Source organism: Pelodiscus sinensis, chromosome 31, assembly GCF_049634645.1.
Source record: "Pelodiscus sinensis isolate JC-2024 chromosome 31, ASM4963464v1, whole genome shotgun sequence".
Taxonomy (NCBI): domain Eukaryota; kingdom Metazoa; phylum Chordata; order Testudines; family Trionychidae; genus Pelodiscus; species Pelodiscus sinensis.
In genome coordinates this window covers 8,836,624-8,853,970 of record NC_134741.1, presented here as the reverse complement: position 1 = coordinate 8,853,970, position 17,347 = coordinate 8,836,624, and the positions used below count along the sequence as shown (strand labels likewise).

Here is a 17,347-nt window from a genome sequence, read left to right as displayed (position 1 = left end):
TCTGACTGCAGCATTTCCTTCAGTGAAAGCAGCTGAACAGCTTCATCTGTATGGGTTTTCCTATGTCTAGCAAGGGTTGAGGTCTGACTAAAGCTTTTCCCACACCCAGAGCAGCTGAAGGGTTTAATACCTGTGTGAAATCCCCTATGCCTAACAAGCTGTGACCTGTCACTGAATCTTTTCCCACAGTCAGAGTAACTGAAGGGTATCTCTCCTGTGTGACCTCTCCTATGGATAACAAGCTGTGACCAAACAAAATAGAAGGGGGTTGCGGGGGGGGGGGCAGGGTAGTGGGGGAAGGTAAATGTCTGTGAGCTAATGGTATTAAAGGTGATAATTGGGGAAGCTATCTTTGTTGAGACCGACACAGAGTGTCAAATTTTAGCATGAATGACAGTTCAGAGGATTCCCTTTTAAGTGCAGATTTAAAATGTACAATGACACACGTCTCAGACACTTCCCCAAAGGATCAATGCCCACAAAACAGATATTAGACAGGATCACAAAGAAAAAACAGTTTCTTGCCCTTTCAATTAGAAAGGACACTGCCTCAACGACTTAACTACCTGCATCCTACTTCACAAGCATTTTAAATCTGCACTCGAAAGGGAAATTTCTGAACTGTCATTCATGCTAAAATTCGACACTATGTGTCGGTCTCAACAAAGATAGCTTCCCCAATTATCACCTCTAATACCATTAGCTCACAGACATTTACCTTCCCCCCTCTCCCTCCCCCCATCCCCCTTCTGTTCTGAAATGTGATTTGTCCTTTTCACATGTGTTCATTTTTTTTAAATTGTATCCTTTGGTATATATGGTTGTGACTATTTTCTTCCACTATTTGATCTGAGGAAGTGGGTCTGGCCCACAAAAGCTCATTATCTAATAAACCATCTTGTTAGTCTTTAAAGTGCTACATAGTCCTGTGTTTGGTTTCAGCTACACCAGACTAACACGGCTACATTTCTATCACTAAGCTGTGACCAGTCATTGAATCTTTCCTACAGTCAGAGCAGCTGAAGGGTTTCTCTCCTGTGTGGACTCTCCTATGGATAACAAGGTGTGACATCCGACTGAAGCTTTTCCAACAGTCAGAGCAGCTGAAGGTTTCTTTCCTGTGTGGACTCTCCTATGTCTAACAAGGTGTGACATCCGACTGAAGCTTTTCCCACAGTCCAAGCAGCTGAAGGGTTTCTCTCCTGTGTGGACTCTCCTATGTCTAACAAGTGGTGACTTGAGACTGAAGCTTTTCCCACAGTCAGAGCAGCTGAAGGGTTTCTCTCCTGTGTGGACTCTCCTATGTGTAACAAGGTGTGACTTGACATTGAAGCTTTTCCCACAGTCAGAGCAGCTGAAGGGTTTCTCCCCTGTGTGGGCTCTCCTATGAATAACAAGGGTTGAGGTCTCACTGAAGCTTTTCCCACAGTCAGAGCAGCTGAAGGGTTTCTCTCCTGTGTGGGCTCTCTTATGCCTAACAAGCTGTGACCTGTCACTGAAGCTTTTCCCACAGTCAGAGCAGCTGAAGGGTTTCTCTCCTGTGTGGACTCTCCTATGGGTAACAAGGTGTGACTGCCGACTGAAGCTTTTCCCACAGTCAGAGCAGCTGAAGGGTTTCTCTCCTGTGTGGGCTCTCCTATGGGTAAGAAGGGTTGAGGGCTGACAACCTTTTCCCACAGTCAGAGCAGCTAAAGGGTCTCTCTCCTGTGTGGCCTCTCCTATGGCTAACAAGGTATGACCGCCGACTGAAGCTTTTCCCACAGTCAGAGCAGCTGAAGGGTTTCTCCCCTGTGTGGGCTCTCCTATGGCTAACAAGGTATGACCGCCGACTGAAGCTTTTCCCACAGTCAGAGCAGCTGAAGGGTTTCTCCCCTGTGTGGGCTCTCCTATGGCTAACAAGGTATGACCGCTGACTGAAGCTTTTCCCACAGTCAGAGCAGCTGAAGGATTTCACTCCTGTTTGGGCTCCTTCATGTTTAATAGGAGTTGCACATTCACTGCAAGCACAAGGTGAATATTGATGGGGGATTTTCATTTGAACAGTTTCTGTGTTTGTTTTCAACCTTCTGCTCCTGTGACTGGATTTATCCTGTCTTGCTCCTGGATAGTTTCCTTGCTGCCTTTGTAGACTACGCTGACTCTCACGAGTCTCTCCTTGCTCGGGACTCTGAGAAACATGCCCTTCAGATCTTTCCACTAACACCCCACATGGAGCCATTCGCTCAGGTCCTTCCTCCTGAAGACTCTTCTCACTGTTTTCAATCAGCATCCCATCACCTGCTGGGATGGAGAGAGAAACCACAGAGGAGTCATTCCCTGTGCTGAGCTGAAATAAAAATTCTGAATGGTGAACAGAAAATGGGGGACACACCCAAAGAATGGCTGGAAAGACACAATAATCATGAGCTGAGTTCACCCTGCTCCCCCATCAATCTTTCCCCACACAGCACTCTCAGACTGGAGTTGAAGACAGGCTGAAGGGCCAGTCAGACTTGATGAAAACATACAACCAACATCTGCTATGAGAACACAGAAATTGGTTTGAGTCAGTTTAGCTGATTTCTCACCTGTGTGGGTGTCACTGATGATCTCCCCGTCCTCACAGCCTTGGAGATCCGGGATCTGCTGGTATTCCCTTTGCTCCACCCAGGGGAGCACATGAGCTTTGGAGACTGGAAATCCTATTCAGGGAGCAATTAACTAAGTGCTGGTTTTGTTCATTAATGTCTGTGCCATTCCTGCTTCCAAAGCCAGGAACTGAGTCTCCTACCCAGAGAGGCTCCTTCCCCACCTTCCAGAGACTGGTCTCCGGCTGGAACAAGATCCCAGGACATACTAATTCCTCCCCCCCCCCCCCACAATGTTGGGAATAGCCCAGCTGAGTCCCATGAGGAACTGAGCGCTCTGCTGCACTCTCCAGGATACAACTCAGTCTCCCTTAGGGCCTGTTCCATACTTGGGCAGGACAGGAACTTTCAGACTTTCAGAACTGACAGATGCCTCTAGCCAGGACTCATATTTGAGCTGCCACATGTCAAGACTCTAGGGCTGGGAAGGAAAGGACCCAGCAGAGCTCTAGAGCCCTACGGGCTCTGCCCACAAAGCTCTTGGCTTGGGGCTGGACTTGCCCTGCTCTTGGGCTCAGATGCTCTACTTGAGCCAGAAGGAGGCAGGGGAATTGTCTGATCAGGAAAATGAATCCTTGGCTGGCCACTTCAGGCCCTGCCTATGGTCCACACTCCTGATCCTGACTGACTGTGCCATGGTGGGCCCTGTGAGCTGCCCACAACAGCTGTCAGTCCTGAAGACAGCCAGGACAGAGCCGGCCTGTTCCTGTGGCCAGCCAAGGTGGAGACAGGATGGGCTGCTTCTCTACTGCTCCTAGATGCTCCTGCAGCTCAGCTCCCCTTCTGCAGCCTTGGTTCTACTCTGCCAGCAGCAGCAGCCTTCGTCTTGTGGCTAGTCTTGCCTGCCGTTTGGTACCTCTCTGGGTTGCACAGAATCTACCAGAGGCAGGGAAGGACTCTGAGTTGGCGCCTTCCTTCCAGGGGCTCAGCACAATAGCACAAGGGGACCCTGCAGACACTAAGAGCAGCTGCACACAGCCACACAACTCTGGTACCTACCTGGGCCCTTCCACTGACACCTACGGCCAAGTCACAACATGGGCAAGAAGGTTGGAACCACAATGAGACCTTGGCTGTGGAAAGAGCAGCAGCACTATTATGTCACTAAACCTCCTCTCACACAGGCCCAGGATTACTGGGGCAGATACTGCTGATATTGGGGGTTTGGCAATAAAGGACTCTGAACCAAACCCAACCCAGCTGCTCCAGAGTCCACCGAGCTTCTGTTACACAAGGGGACAGGAATCCTTACCCAGCCAGCTCACAGCCTCATAATTCTCCTGCATCACATCCCTGTAGAGGGCTCTCTGGCCCGGGTCCAGCAGAGCCCATTCCTCCTCAGAGAAATACAGTGCCACCTCCTCGAAGCTCACTGGCTCCACCACAGCCATTTCCTGTCCCTGGCTCTGCAGGCCAGGGGCTGAGCTGGAGACAGACATGGGTGTTCTGCAGCCTGGCAGGGGAAGAAGGGGAATTGGAGACATTTCAAAAAGGGCTTTAACCTTTCCACACCCCAATTCTGTCCAGACTCTGTCGCTGGTGACACATGCTGGACTCTGCATTTCTGGGCAAACGCTGAGTCTAGATATTCCATAAACACCACACACAAGTTAGATCCGATAGCTGTATTTATATCTCAAAACCTGGCTTCAGTTACATTACCTTGCCTGCAGCAATGGAATTCAGTTCTCAGCATCCAGTATTTCTGCTAACAAGCCACATATTCATCTGCCTGAACATGGACATAGGTTTAATTTAATTTGGGCTGCTGTATTTATAATCCTTAGTCTTCATGCACTGATTTGCAGCCCAAACTTTAGTTCTCTCATCCTAGAGACTTTATAAACTCTCTCCAACGGAGAGGAAGTGAAGTTAATATGAGCATTCAAATGCATATTATTAAACACGTGTGCTGAGCATTTGCAGGATAAAACCTTAAAATTCATAAATTTATGGCATCAGAAGCTATCCTTAGCCATGCAGTCTGTCCCCTCTGCTGCACAAGCAATTACACTTAGTCCAGCTACCCAAAGTTTGTTCCCCCACAGCATGTTTTCTAGAAAGTCGCCCAGTGTTGATTTGAAGACATCAAAATATGGAGAACCCACCAGTTCTTTGCTCATTTATTTCAGCAGCTAATCCTCTTACCCATCAAATATCTGTGCCTCCTCTCTAGCCTGAAATTCTCTGGTTGCAGCAGTCAGTTATTGACTCTCACTGAACTATATCCACTAGACCACGGCTGGGCAATTCATTTTGATGGCGGGGGAGCAGAGGAGGGAACTCCAAGATTTTGGAAAGTGGTTGAGGGCTGCACTCTTCCAAGACATTAAGCAAGAGATACAGGGTATAGGATGGACACTAGAAGAAGGGAGTTTTGGGTGAGGGTTCGGGGTGCAGGAGGGAAAGAGGGGTCTGGGAATGACTTTGAGTGAAGGAGGGAGGTGTGATCTGGGGCACTGGATTAGTTAACTACTCATGAGATATTTAAGGAAAAGTTAATTTAGAGAAGTGGCTGAGTGGGCAAATAAGGGGGTGAGGGTTTCTGACCATGAAGAGCTTCTTGCATACTTGAATACAGGAAGAGAACTAAGAGTTTGGGTATGTGAAGTGGGGGGCAGGAGTGGGGGGGGGCAGAGAATTAGGAGGGGAAGGGAGAGGTTGGGGTGCCAGAGGCAAGCTTTGGCCAGGAGACTTACCTGAGTGACTCCCGACCAGCAGCCAAGCACCTCTTTGAGGCAGGCAGGGAGCCTGCCTAATCCTTGCAAAGGCTGCAGGGCCTTGTGTGTGTGTGAATAACTATGAGCCGTAGGGGAGAGGGCACAGTTCTTCCTTTCTGGCCAGAAACCAGCTAATGAGATTGTCCTGGGGGTGAAAAGCAGTGCCTGTAGCCTTTCCGCTTCACCTCTGGGCTCACCTTCGCTTTTAGTGGCTTGCAGGTGGGAAGTGGCAAGCACGGAACTAGCCCATGGCTCGCCAAGCATCAGTGGGCCAGATCCAATGGCCCGGCGAGCTAGATCCCGCATCCTCTTCTGCACTCAAGTCCCTTCTTCCTCAAGCCCACCCCATGGGCTGTAGTTTGCCCAGGCCTGCACTAGACCGAAGAGCCCTTGGGGATCCAGCAATTTATCGCCATGAACAAACTGATACCCATGGAAGCCAGACAGCTCCCAGCTTTTCAGCCTATATATTGTTTGAAACGAACCCCATATTGAAACTGACTGAGCAGTGAAATCTGAGCCTGAAGGTGCCGCCCCTTGTGCGCTTTAGCTTCACCCACTTAGCATCACACCTCATAGACCAATGTTTCTCAAAGTATCCGCAGGTCCCCATGCAGCGCCCCTGGGGCTCCTCACAGATCAGTGGGTGAGGTTTAGGGCTCTGCTAGCAGTGGTTGCTGGGTCTGATTGGTAACTTCAATGACAATCCCATGAAGATGTGTTCACAGGAATTTTCTCATCATTTAAAGAATTTCCACCAGCAAACTCACCTTGTCTGAAAGCTCCCAGGGATTTTCCTCTTGCTCTCTCCAGTGCAGAGGGCAGAGTGTCTAGTGGGGGAAGGGATAAGAGAGGTGAGATTCCAGGCTCTCCTCTTTATAACAATGTCCCCACTCTGAACTCTGCATTTCAATTGTATCAGAGACCAGACAGAGACACACTCAAGCGTTTACTATGAAAAGGTCTGAACCTTCCGTGCCCTCTCTTGCTTTGGCACATCCCAGCAATGGAGCCAACATCTCTGCAGCCTCATCCCCGCCCCAGGAGACACAAACTGAAAGTGAGATTTACTTTTCCCTCCTCATCCCCTCTCACCTGGTTTCTTTCAGTCACCAACCACCTCTTGTAATAATCTAGAGCTGCGCTGGGAGAAGATGTTGCCATGACATTAACTTTAGCTATTTGGATCCCTTGACACCAACGGGAGGCTCAGAGTTTGCAAACCTCTGGCTCTATGTGCAAGCAGTTGGATCTGTTTTGAGACTCTGTCCTATCGTTAGCTCCCTTTTTGCACTGTAAACACCTTTCAAATGCAGGGAGCACAAACATACAACTCGAGTGGGCAGGGTGAAGGAGGGGGGTCGGGTCTGCAGCCTCCTGAGCCTGCCCGGCACCTTCCAGGTGAATAAGCAATTAAAATAAATGTTGAAGCAAATAAAAAGGCCCCTTGCCAGGGCCACTCTCTGACTCACGCCTCATCCCCCTGGGGAAGCTGCTTTAACCCCCCTGCCCTGCACTCTTTCCCTGATGCCCACCCCTTCACCACCCTCTGCCCCTGTGACGTAGTGGGGGTACTTGCTGGGCTGTGGTGACCCCTGCTGTCTGGAGCAAGACCCAGCAGGGAAAACCTCATTATGCAAAGCTAATGCCAAACTTGTTGAACCAGTGGCCAGACACCCCCCATGGAGAGGAACAAAGGAAGGTGGAAGGCTGCCCTGGCTGGGGGGCAGGGCTGGAAGTTGGTTAGTTGGTGGCTGGCTGTCGGTGAGCATGGAGGAGACAGCCTAGGGAGAGGAGCTGGAGTTTAGGGGCCCAGTCTCCCCCCAACTCAAGGGGGCCTGAGGCATCCTAGCCCAGCTCTGTGACCAGACTACATCTGTGCTGTATCCTAGAGAGGCAATAAACTTCCTCTATTCCACCGGCTGGTGCGGTCTGTTTGTACCATTTCCGGGTGCAGGAGACAGGGGACCCCCAACGCGCCGTCACAGCCCCCATTCCACTCATGCCCGTGCCCCCACATGCCTTGCTCCATCCCCACCTTCCTCATGCCCACCCCTCCTTTCGAGCCTTCTCCCAGCACCTCCCCCTCCCCCTTTAGTCCCCCAATGCCCTTCCCCTCTCCTCTCCCAGCACCACCATGTCCCCCCTCCCACTAACACCTCCCCTCCTGCCCTTTTCCTCAGTGTCTCCACTTGGCCCCAGGCCCCCCTCAGCACAAGCCCCTTCCTCTGCCATCCACCTTCTCCCTTCCAGTGTGCAGGGCGGCCCGGCCCAGGCTCCAGGCCATGAGCCGTGGCATCACGCGCATGCGCACCCTCGGCCCCATGTGGCCCGCACTGGCCGGCGCTGGGGAATTTCAGAAGTGCGGGGCTGCGGCCACAATCCCCCCCCTCCTCCAGCAGCCACTGTTAACCCCCCTGCCTTGGGGCTTTGCTCTCGGTGTTGCAGAGTTTACCTGGCACCCCTCCCCCACCAGACCTGAGTCTGCCCAGACCCCACCCTAGCACCGCTCCCTGCATCTGCCCCACCCCCCGCCAAGTCCATGTGGAGCCGCGTCCCCCTCGGGACACTCACAGCGCGGGCAGAGAGATGGGCCAGGGCTGTGCCAGAACCGCTGCGCATGCGCAGTGCCCGGACAGGAACCCACAGTGGCACCGCCTCTCAGGTGAGCATCCCCCACCCCCCTCCGCGCGCCGCCCCGGGACCAACTAGACACGCGGGGCACAAGCCGGGACTGGCCCACGTGGGCATCTCTCGGCCCCGCCCCCGCAACAAAGGGCCGGTCCCAGCGCCCTGCGCGCCCACCCGCCGCAGCTTCCCCCCGCCCGCGCAGCCACATGGGGCCAAAGCGAACCCTGCAACCCCAGCAGCGCGCGCCAGCCCCACCCACCTTGGGACACCCCCCCCCCCGTTCCCAGCCCGGCAGGGAGGGAATCCCCCGGGTCGCTACACGCGCTGCAAAAGCCCCGCCCCACCTGCGAGCCGGCCCGGGCTCCGAGAAGCGGAAGTAGCCTCTGGCCGGGGGGGCGGGGCCAAGCAGCGCCCGGTCTGAGCGAAGCCCTGGTGCTGGAGTCTGGTCGGAGTCACGGAGCTGCTGCGCATGCGCGGTCTGACGGGCCACCCCGTTCTACTCCGCCGCGGTCAGGTTTTCGGCGGGTCCCGCCCATCACTCCGCCCGCGGGCAGGGAAAGGGACCAGACTGCGCCGCGGTTACTGCGCATGCGCCGCGCTCCCTGAGCCGGGAGCCGTTGTGAGGGGCCGTTACTCGCTGGGGGGAGGGGCCATGACCCGCCGTCCTGCGCTGCTGGTGGGTCCGGCGCTGGGTATCGGGGCACTGGGGGCAGGGAGAGGGCGGGGCGGGGCCCAGGGAATAGAGGCGCCTCCTGTGTCCTGTAGCACCAGCCTGCGCCAGGGAACTGCACATTCCTGAGTTTGTGCCCAACCCCCCCCCCCACCATCCCCCTCCCTGCCCCACCCCCCTGTCTAAGCCTGGGAAAGTAAGCTCACACTGATAAGAGGGTTTGGGGCCGGTTACACCTCTCTTGGCCCTGCAGCCAGTAGTGGGATCTCCCCACCCACATGGTCAGTTTGGCCTCTGCACAGACTTTGTCTCTCTCCCCTGCAATTTCATGCATCATCTTCCCTCCACAAACAAACTGGGGGGAGGGGGCTTTTTTGGGTCGGGGCCACGCACACGCACTGAGTGAGAAGCAAGAAAAACACCTCACTGATGTGGCCCACACACCAGCTGGAGTGGTGGGAGGGAGGTAGGTGGGGAGGGGTGGCTAGAAAGCCAGTGCAGGCTCCCCAATATCAGGGGGTTCCTGGAGCTTCAGGGGCCACATCCAGCCAAGTCCTAGGCCGTAGGTTCTCTGCTCCTGCTCTACAGCGTGAGCCAGGCAGCTTTAAGCAAACACGGACACCGAACAGGGATTCTCCGGGCCCTAGAGCCAAGCTAGGCCACGGCTGGTTTGCAGGAGGCTGCAGCTAAAACGTTTCCCTGCGTCCTGTCCCTGGCTTTGCAGGCCAGGGGCTGAGCTGGGGACAGACATGGGTGTTGCAGCCTGGCAGAGGAGAGGGGCCATTGGAGACATGTCACAGGGGCTTTCACCTTTTCTGGAGAGGTTAAATTTCTGTTACTCAGCGAATGGAGCGGAAGATGCAGGGCTGCTCAACCCGTTTTTTTAAGGCAAGACCTTTTATGAAGTTCTGTTCAAAGAAGGACAAGCTCTGGAGCGGAGGGAGCTCTTCCGCAGGCCTCGCCCTGTTGGTCACATTCTGTCTCCAGGCAACAGCTCCGATGCTGTCCCTGGAGTGGACCCGAAAAGCCCCAGGGGCCCATGCAAAGGACTGGGGCTGCAGACAATCATTAGGAGGCCCCCGCGGGCTGCTCGTCCCTCAGCTCGGTGAGTTTGTCCGGGTGCAACAGGCAACAGACTATATTGCCCCCCCCCGCCAGTCACCTGCTGATGCGGGATTGATGGGGGAGGCTTGCTTCCCCACTGCCCCCACCCCGCTGACACGCACAGGAGCAGCCCGAGGCGCGGGTGTTTCCACAGGAGGTGGCAGGGGGCAGGCACCAGAGGGGACAGGAGCAGCCCCACGGGTGCGGGGTTCCCGCTGTGTCACCGTCCCCCCTGAAACGCACAAGCGCCGAGGGGGAGGCGCGAACCTGCAACAGCCTCCTCCCCGCAGCCACGTGGGGCCCACGCGAGACACTGCAGCCCCAGCCCCGCCCCTTGGACCGGACTGACCGGCAAAGAGGTGGGGGCTGGTCACATGTCTGCACCGTCACGCGTGGGTGGGCGGGGGAGACGCCGCAAGTCATCGCGCAGGAGGCGAACAGCAGCGCGCACCGGTCCCGCCCCTGAGTCCTGCCCCGTGGCACGTGGCGCTGCCTCCCCAGCCCAGCAGTGAGAACCCCCCCCCCATTGATACAGAGCCGAGATGGGGGCGGGGCTAGAGAGTCGGGGTCCTGATCTCACCAGCAGCCGCCGGACCGGCCCCTTGCATGGGGGGTGTTTACAGGGGCCACACCCGGCGGGGCGGGGGGGGGGCGGGCTGGGTCAATTTCACAACCCAGTTCCCCTGGCTCCATCCCTGCAGACACGCTCCGGGCTCGGCTGCTCAGTCTGTCCCCCCCACCCCAATCCCCGCGCCTTCCAGCGCCCCAAAGGCCACAGCCCCACCCCCTTCACATGCACCCCGCCAGCTCCCCTTCTCGGGGGGGGGGAAGGGCGCGGGGTCTGCAAGGAGCGAGGGCACCTGCATGTCCCCACCTGTGGCCACGTTGCAGGAGCGGGGCTGCTCCGCCCGACACCCCCTGGGTCCTAGCGCCTGCCATCTAGGGGCTCTTTGCCCCACGCGTGTCCCTGGCTGCGCAGGCTGCTCCCCCCACGGGCCATGCAGCTGCCAGGGCGATGGCTCCAGCTCCCCTGAGTTCTTGTGGAGTCAGATTAATCCGCTCCCAGGCTGTAGGAACCGCACCCCCCTCAGTTCCTCGCCCCCCCCACCCTCTGCTGCAGCCGTTGCTGCTGGGGGCTGGTATCACATCTGCCCCACCCCCCGACCTTGTCTGATTCTGCTGGTCACCACACCCTTCAGTCCCTGGCAGTGTGCTGGAAGCAGGGACATTCCCACCCCAGTGGGGCCCCTCTCCCACTGACTGGCCCAGGGGTACAGGCTGGGAGGGGAGGGGGTGTCAGTTTCCCCTCTGGCCTATCTCCAGCCTTTGCTCCAGGACTGGGAGGTGCTGGTGTCTGGGACATTCCCAGCCACATGTGCTGCTGCCCCTCCCTGCACCCCCGCCCCCCGCCTGTCACAAGCCCCTAGAGCAGGGGTGCAATATTGCCATGCATATACAGGGTACACCTGTCACAATGAGCAACCTCTACCTTTGCCCATCCCCCTCGGGGGGGCACCAGAACAGGAGGCCAAGGGCCCCTCCCACTGTTGAAGGTGGACAGATCTGGCCTGGCCTCTTTTCTCACCAGTTGCCCCCTGCTCCACCCCATTCTCTGGGGCTCTGCCCCCCACCCTGGTCAGAATCTGGACCTTGCCCAAGGAAGAGAAGCCCTGGGGTGCCAATGCAGCTGGGGCCATCACAGACCCATCCACCTGGGGATCGGGGACTCGAAAGCTGCCGCTGGCTGATGGGCCAGCCCCTAGTACCCCTGCCCAGGGCAGATGGAGGGTCCATGGATCCCCTGCTGCCCAGACAGTTCTTACTATGACATGAATGGGGTAAGAACCACAAGGGTAGTTGTGGGGAGCCTCAGACTCTCCACCTGCCCTGGATGGGGGTGGGGACATGGGCTGGGGCTGCTCATGGGTCCCCCCACCAGTGTTCCCTGTAAGCTGAGCGCTTGGGCAGCCACCCAGGACAGATTCAGGCACCGCCCCAGTGATTAGCAGAACCAGTCCCCCCCCCCCCCCCCCCCCAAGCCGGCAGCCTGTTTCTATGTGTGTGCACATCTGCACCAGCCTTGGTGCACAGAATGACATTTATTCCACACTTTGATAGAACCAATTCGAGGGAACCCTCCCCCGCAGGACAGCCTGAGTGACAGACACCTGCTCCCTCCCCAAGCCTCCTGACACTCTGGTTTCTGCCCATCCCAAAGGAGCGTTTGCCCCAAGTCACTGGCACCTCCCGGCTGAAAGCAAACCCAGCGCCTGCAGCCAGTCCTATGGCACCGTCACCAACGATTTACTGGCCCAGAGAAGGGAAGGAGAGTTACTCACAGTGAACGCAGCAGCCAGACACACGCACACGGTGTGCTCCTGCCTGGCCCAAGGGAATAGAGGTGCCTCTGGTGAGCCAGCTCGCTGTGTCCTGTAGCACCAGCCGCAGATTCTTCAGTTTGTGCCCTTCCCTCCCTGCCCCACCCCCAGCATCTAAGCCTGGGAGAGAGAAAGTTCTTCCTACCCTGGCTCGTCCTTCCCTCCCCCAGAGCTCACACAGATAAGAGGGTTTGGGGCCTGGCTCCTCTTCAAGGGCACAAGGAGGAGGGGAGCAGCCAACAGTCTTTTGCCCACAATGCTCCACAGTGGCTTGTCTGGTGTCTTGAGCTTCCTGTGCCAGGCAGGAGATGCCCCCTCCCCCGTCCCCCCACCCGCCCCGGACACACCAGGGTCTCACACTTGGCTCTGCTCCTTTCCTGGCCTTGGGCTGCTCCTGGAGTCACAACAAACTCTCGACCAGCCCCTGAGGAACACTGAACCATCACCCAGAGCCACAGGCTCAGCCAGTCCCAGGGGGTCAGCACCGGCAGCATTTCCCAGCATTTCCCAGAGTCCAGCCCCTGCCCCCGTCTCTGCCAGTCCAATGCCTGTTTTAATCACACACAGACCCCAGGGAGCCAGCTGGCTGCTGGCCCAGCATGTGCTAGTGCCCAGGAGGTCTGGGGACTGGGCATGAGCTCACACCAGGTTGGGTAGGGTCACATGTCTATGGTGAGCAGTTGTGCAATGCACACTGACCGTCATGGGGAGCCCTGTCACAGTGCTGGATGGGCTCATGAATCCCTGGGGTGTGAGATCCTCGTCCACTCCTGTGCCTGCCTGGTGGGGCACTGAGACGGCAGAAGTTAGGAGGGGTGGGAGAGGGGAGCTATGAGGAGGTGGGGGCAGGGCAAGGTGGGGAGGGAAGAGGGAGGCAGGTGTCCAGTTTGGGACTGGAAGCCCCTGGCCCAACAGTCTCCTGGAGATGCCAGGCAGCATCACTGGCCCAGGCTGTAGAGCATCCAGTTTGCAGCTCCACAGGCTCCCTGCCAGCCACTGGAGAAGCCCCTAAGTCGGTATGCCTGGCTCTTAGCATTGGAGCAACGGGGGGGGGGGGGGGGGGGGCATCAGCTGGGCCAGGGCAGAGCAAGAACTGCTCTTGGGCAGCAGAGTGAGCAGGGCTGGCCACTGACCAGGCTCCCTAACCCGAGCCCCTCCCCTTCTGCCCCCCCCTCGCACCCAGTTCCTCCAGAGCCTGGCTGGAACGGCTGCCCCACTGCCAGCCCTGCTGCTTGGCATGGTGCCGTCATGGGGCCAAGGGCAGGGGAGTCCTCAGGTGTGGAGAGCAGCTGGGGGCTGGATGGGGGGCCTGGAGTGCAGGGAACAGGAGAGAGGAATGGGACAGAAGATGTCTGGCTCGGGGAGGGGGGGGAAGAGTGTCACAGCTTCCCCCAGGCTCCCCTCAATTTATTGTTCCTAGCGTGGTATATCAGTTGGGGGACACAGTTTGGGTTTTTTTTGGGGGGAGGAGGTGTCTCTCAACTGTGTTTTCAACAACAGGTTTTCATGTTGATAAGCTGAATTTCACAAAACTGAAGACATCCTGGACAGGGGAGATAACAGCTGTGAATAAATTGTACCAAAACACCAACAGTGAGCCTGCCACTTGTAGAACCTAGTTTCATTTATAGATGTGGTACAGGGAGAATCAAGTGACACCTAAGAAGAGATGGCCAGGTCCACTTTTGCCAGATGCTAAGCACTAGGAAATAAAATTGAACACTCAGCAATTGGAGCAAAAATGGTGGAAGCAGAATGCAAGCCCAGTGCATTTGGCCAAGCCAGAAAAGATGGAACTCTGTGTTCATGGCTGTGGAGAGAATTTGGTGCTTATTGAATGAACAAGGAGAAGGGTCCATGAGAAATGTGTTCCCAGGACTCTAAATTAGTATGCAAGAAGCAGTTCTTCACTTTATGCTTTTCTTTTTGTTAAAAACACAAATCCTGATCATTCTGTATTTGTATTAACATTATGTATTGACTGTACGACAGGCTGAATCCAGCAGAGCTGGTTTTATTGACAGAATATGCCATGGTTATGGGCCCAGTGGTGAAGGCACTAAATAGTATCCAAGCAGAGACAAGCACACTAATGGAATGGATGCTGTGTAAATTATACCAGCTTCAGGGCGTAGCTGAGTTCATTGTTTCTTAAGTTTATCCTGTACAGACTAATGGTCTGGTAGCACTTTATAGACAACAAAACATATAAATGGTATCACAAGCTTTCGTGGGCACAGCCCACCTCTTCAGATGACTGGAGTTTTGAGTTTAGGATGTGCAGAGCCAAAATAAATAGGTCTGCACATCCTAAACTCAAAACTCCGGTCATACCATCTACGGCTGTGTCTAGATTGGCATGATTTTCTGGAAATGCTTTTAACGGAAAAGTTTTCTGTTAAAAGCATTTTTGGAACAGAATGTCTAGATTGGCACGGATGCTTTTCCGCAAAAGCACTTTTTGTGGAAAAGCATCCATGCCAATATAGATGCATTTTTGCGCAAAAAAGCCCTGATCGCCATTTTCGCGGTCGGGGCTTTTTTGGCACAAAACAGTACTGTGCTGTCTACACTGGCCCTCTTGCGCTTTTGCTGGAACGGGAGCAGCATAGTATTTCCGCAAGAAGCACTGATTTCTTACAGTAGGAAGTCAGTGTTCTTGCAGAAATTCAAGCAGCCAGTGTAGACAGCTGGCAAGTTTTTCCGCAAAAGCAGCTGATTTTGTGGAAAAACTTGCCAGTCTAGACACAGCCTATATGTTTTGTTGTCTATAAAGTGCTACCAGACCATTTGTGGGTTTTTTTAAGTTTAAATTATACTTGATGGTTTCAAAACTGCAAAGAAACTTGATGCCCTCGAGGCCACTGGTAGATAGATTCCAGAGCAGCATTCAGAAACGTTTTGGTGAAATAATTGAGGACCTGGAGCTAACAGCAGCTGACATCTTGATGCCAAATGTTAGGACCACTAGGAGCAAGCATGAAACTGGGATTAGAAAAGGTGAGAGACTATGTCATTTTAGACAAATGAAACTGCAAAGAAGCTTGAAGGGTATTTGGCCTCTTCAGGAGAGACCAGGGATCTGCTGCACTCTTTTCCTAGAATTAGGGAGCTGTGCACCAGGGCCAACAGACCTCTGTCTCCATAAGCTGCCTGTGAGAGATTCTTCTGTGTGATGGACTCATATTTTTTCATAGAAGAGCAAGGATTGGTAATGCTGAAAAAAAATGCTCCTATGGCTGAACAAACATTTTGGAAATTAATCATTACAATGGAAAAAAGCACACCGTGAATGTGGACAAAATAAATACATTTCTGTAATCTGACTTTTATTTAATTTGTCCCTCTTCATCTCTATAAATGAAGGCAATGACTATTGTTAAATTCCATCATTGAAAAATGTATAGTATAGGTGTGCATATAATAGAGAATTGTAATATAAGTGTTTATATAGCGTGCGTGCGTTAATGGTGACGTGCAAGAACTCGGGTGGTTAAACATAGGGTTCCATAGGACAACTAATTTTTATTTTTGAGACACATTGCTTCCTTCTGGAGACTTCTCATGGGTCTCACTGCAGCCATGGCTCCCTCTGGGCTGGGGAATAGGATCAGTTAAGATTTCCTGAGCTCACACTTTGCCCCACCTCTAGCAATAACTGGTCGGTCCCCTCCCTGGAGCTGAATCAGGTTGCTTTCTGTATACCAAAGAGCCAATGAGAGACATTACAGCCCTGGAGGCTTTGGTGAAAATGTCCCACACTCTGGCCCTGGCATTGGTCCCTGAGCTGGTGTGAAGGTTCTCTGGGGCATCATACGGACCCCAGAATCCACCTGGCTGTGCTGATCAGCTTCCAGAACTGTGCGTGTAAGGGGTGAGAGGGAGACTGATGCAGAACTCATTGGCTATGTCTACACTTGCAGCTTCTTCCGCGAGTAATATGAATTGAGGCTAAACGTGGGATATCGCGGAACCTCATTTGCATACCTAATGAGCCACCAGCAAGAAAAACCCTCTTGCGCAATGCCGTTACACCTATTACTTTCCAGGAAGAACAGTATTGTGCAAGAGGGTTTCTCTTGCGCAAGAAGGGGCAGTGTAGATGCTCCTTCTTGCACAAGAGCCTCTTCTGAAAAAAATGGTGGCTCATTAGGTATGCAAATGAGGTTCGGCAATATTCCAGAGTGTGGGACATTTTCACCAAAAGCCTCCCTGCAGCCCCATGGAGGGAGGGGGGGGAAGAGAGAAGGGGGATTCATGCACAGTCCCTCCCCGCCCGAGGGCCCTGTGGCCAATGTAGGGTTCCCAGACGGTCTCCCAAAAAATACTGAACATTCGTCCTTTGTAAAATACTTCGAAATCAGGGGGAGGGGGGACCTGAATAGTTTATGATTTATTGCAAACTACCACCCACAAACAACTTTCCCCCCTCCCATTCCCTTTCCTTGCCCCTGTGAATTAAATTGATACGGTACACATGTCCCTCAGGCTTGTGAAAAATCCATGTTATTTATCCCGTACAGTGATACTAACTAGGTATAGACTAGAGATGTTAAAATGTGTTTAGTTAGGTGTGCAACTACTAATACTGAAGCAGTGGGAAACGGGGGGGGGGGGGGGAGGGGGGGGGATAAGTATACACAATTGTCATGTTAATGGCAGAGCTTCTCCCATCAACTTAGGTATCTCCTTGTAGCATCCAAGCACCTTTGGTAAAGAGCTACTGATGCAACCACTGGTGCAAAACAAAATTTTTCTACCAGACAGAGGACGCGAAAACCGGACACCTGGCAACCACAGGACCAAGCTGGGAGCAAAGGGGAAGGCAGCAGAGCCTGCTCTACAAAGCAACTGCCTGCTACCCAAAGCAGAGAGAGGGAGACCCCAGGTCAACACAATGGCAGGGCGGGGGGGACGATGGGTAGGAAGGTGACTCCCCCATAGCCAGGTCTTTGGGTGTCCCAGTGAGAAGAAACAAAAATTCCACCCCAGTTTTGGCTGAGAGCCCATGGAAGGCGCCTAAACTCAACTACAAAGCACCTGAGAGCTTCTCTCGGGGATGAGGATGCCACAAGGCACTTCAACAGCGCTCAGGAGCAAGGACCGGGCCTCTCTAATTGTGTCTGAGGAGGAGCGATGCCTTGGGGAGGAGGAGGGCTCCCAACCCCGTTTGCGCCAATCCCCACCCGCCTCCCAGCTGGGAGCCTGTGGTCACTT

General features: G+C 54.4%; 2 protein-coding genes across 2 annotated transcripts in view; one reads left to right on the top strand and one right to left on the bottom strand.

Annotated features, from left to right (window-relative positions):
• LOC142821523 (zinc finger protein RFP-like) overlaps positions 1-17,347 on the top strand; it is a 219,526-nt gene that overhangs the window by 123,698 nt on the left and 78,481 nt on the right. The gene's annotated exons all lie outside the window — the stretch shown is intronic.
• The window catches only part of LOC142821545 (uncharacterized), a 79,271-nt gene continuing 62,287 nt past the window's right edge, over positions 364-17,347 (bottom strand). Inside the window, 6 exon segments of the mRNA XM_075912799.1 lie at positions 364-1,107; positions 1,110-1,660; positions 1,662-2,280; positions 2,568-2,681; positions 3,880-4,080; positions 6,118-6,177. Of these exon segments, the coding sequence (XP_075768914.1) occupies positions 962-1,107; positions 1,110-1,660; positions 1,662-2,280; positions 2,568-2,681; positions 3,880-4,066 (1,617 nt within the window). The 5' untranslated portion in view covers positions 4,067-4,080; positions 6,118-6,177 and the 3' untranslated portion in view covers positions 364-961.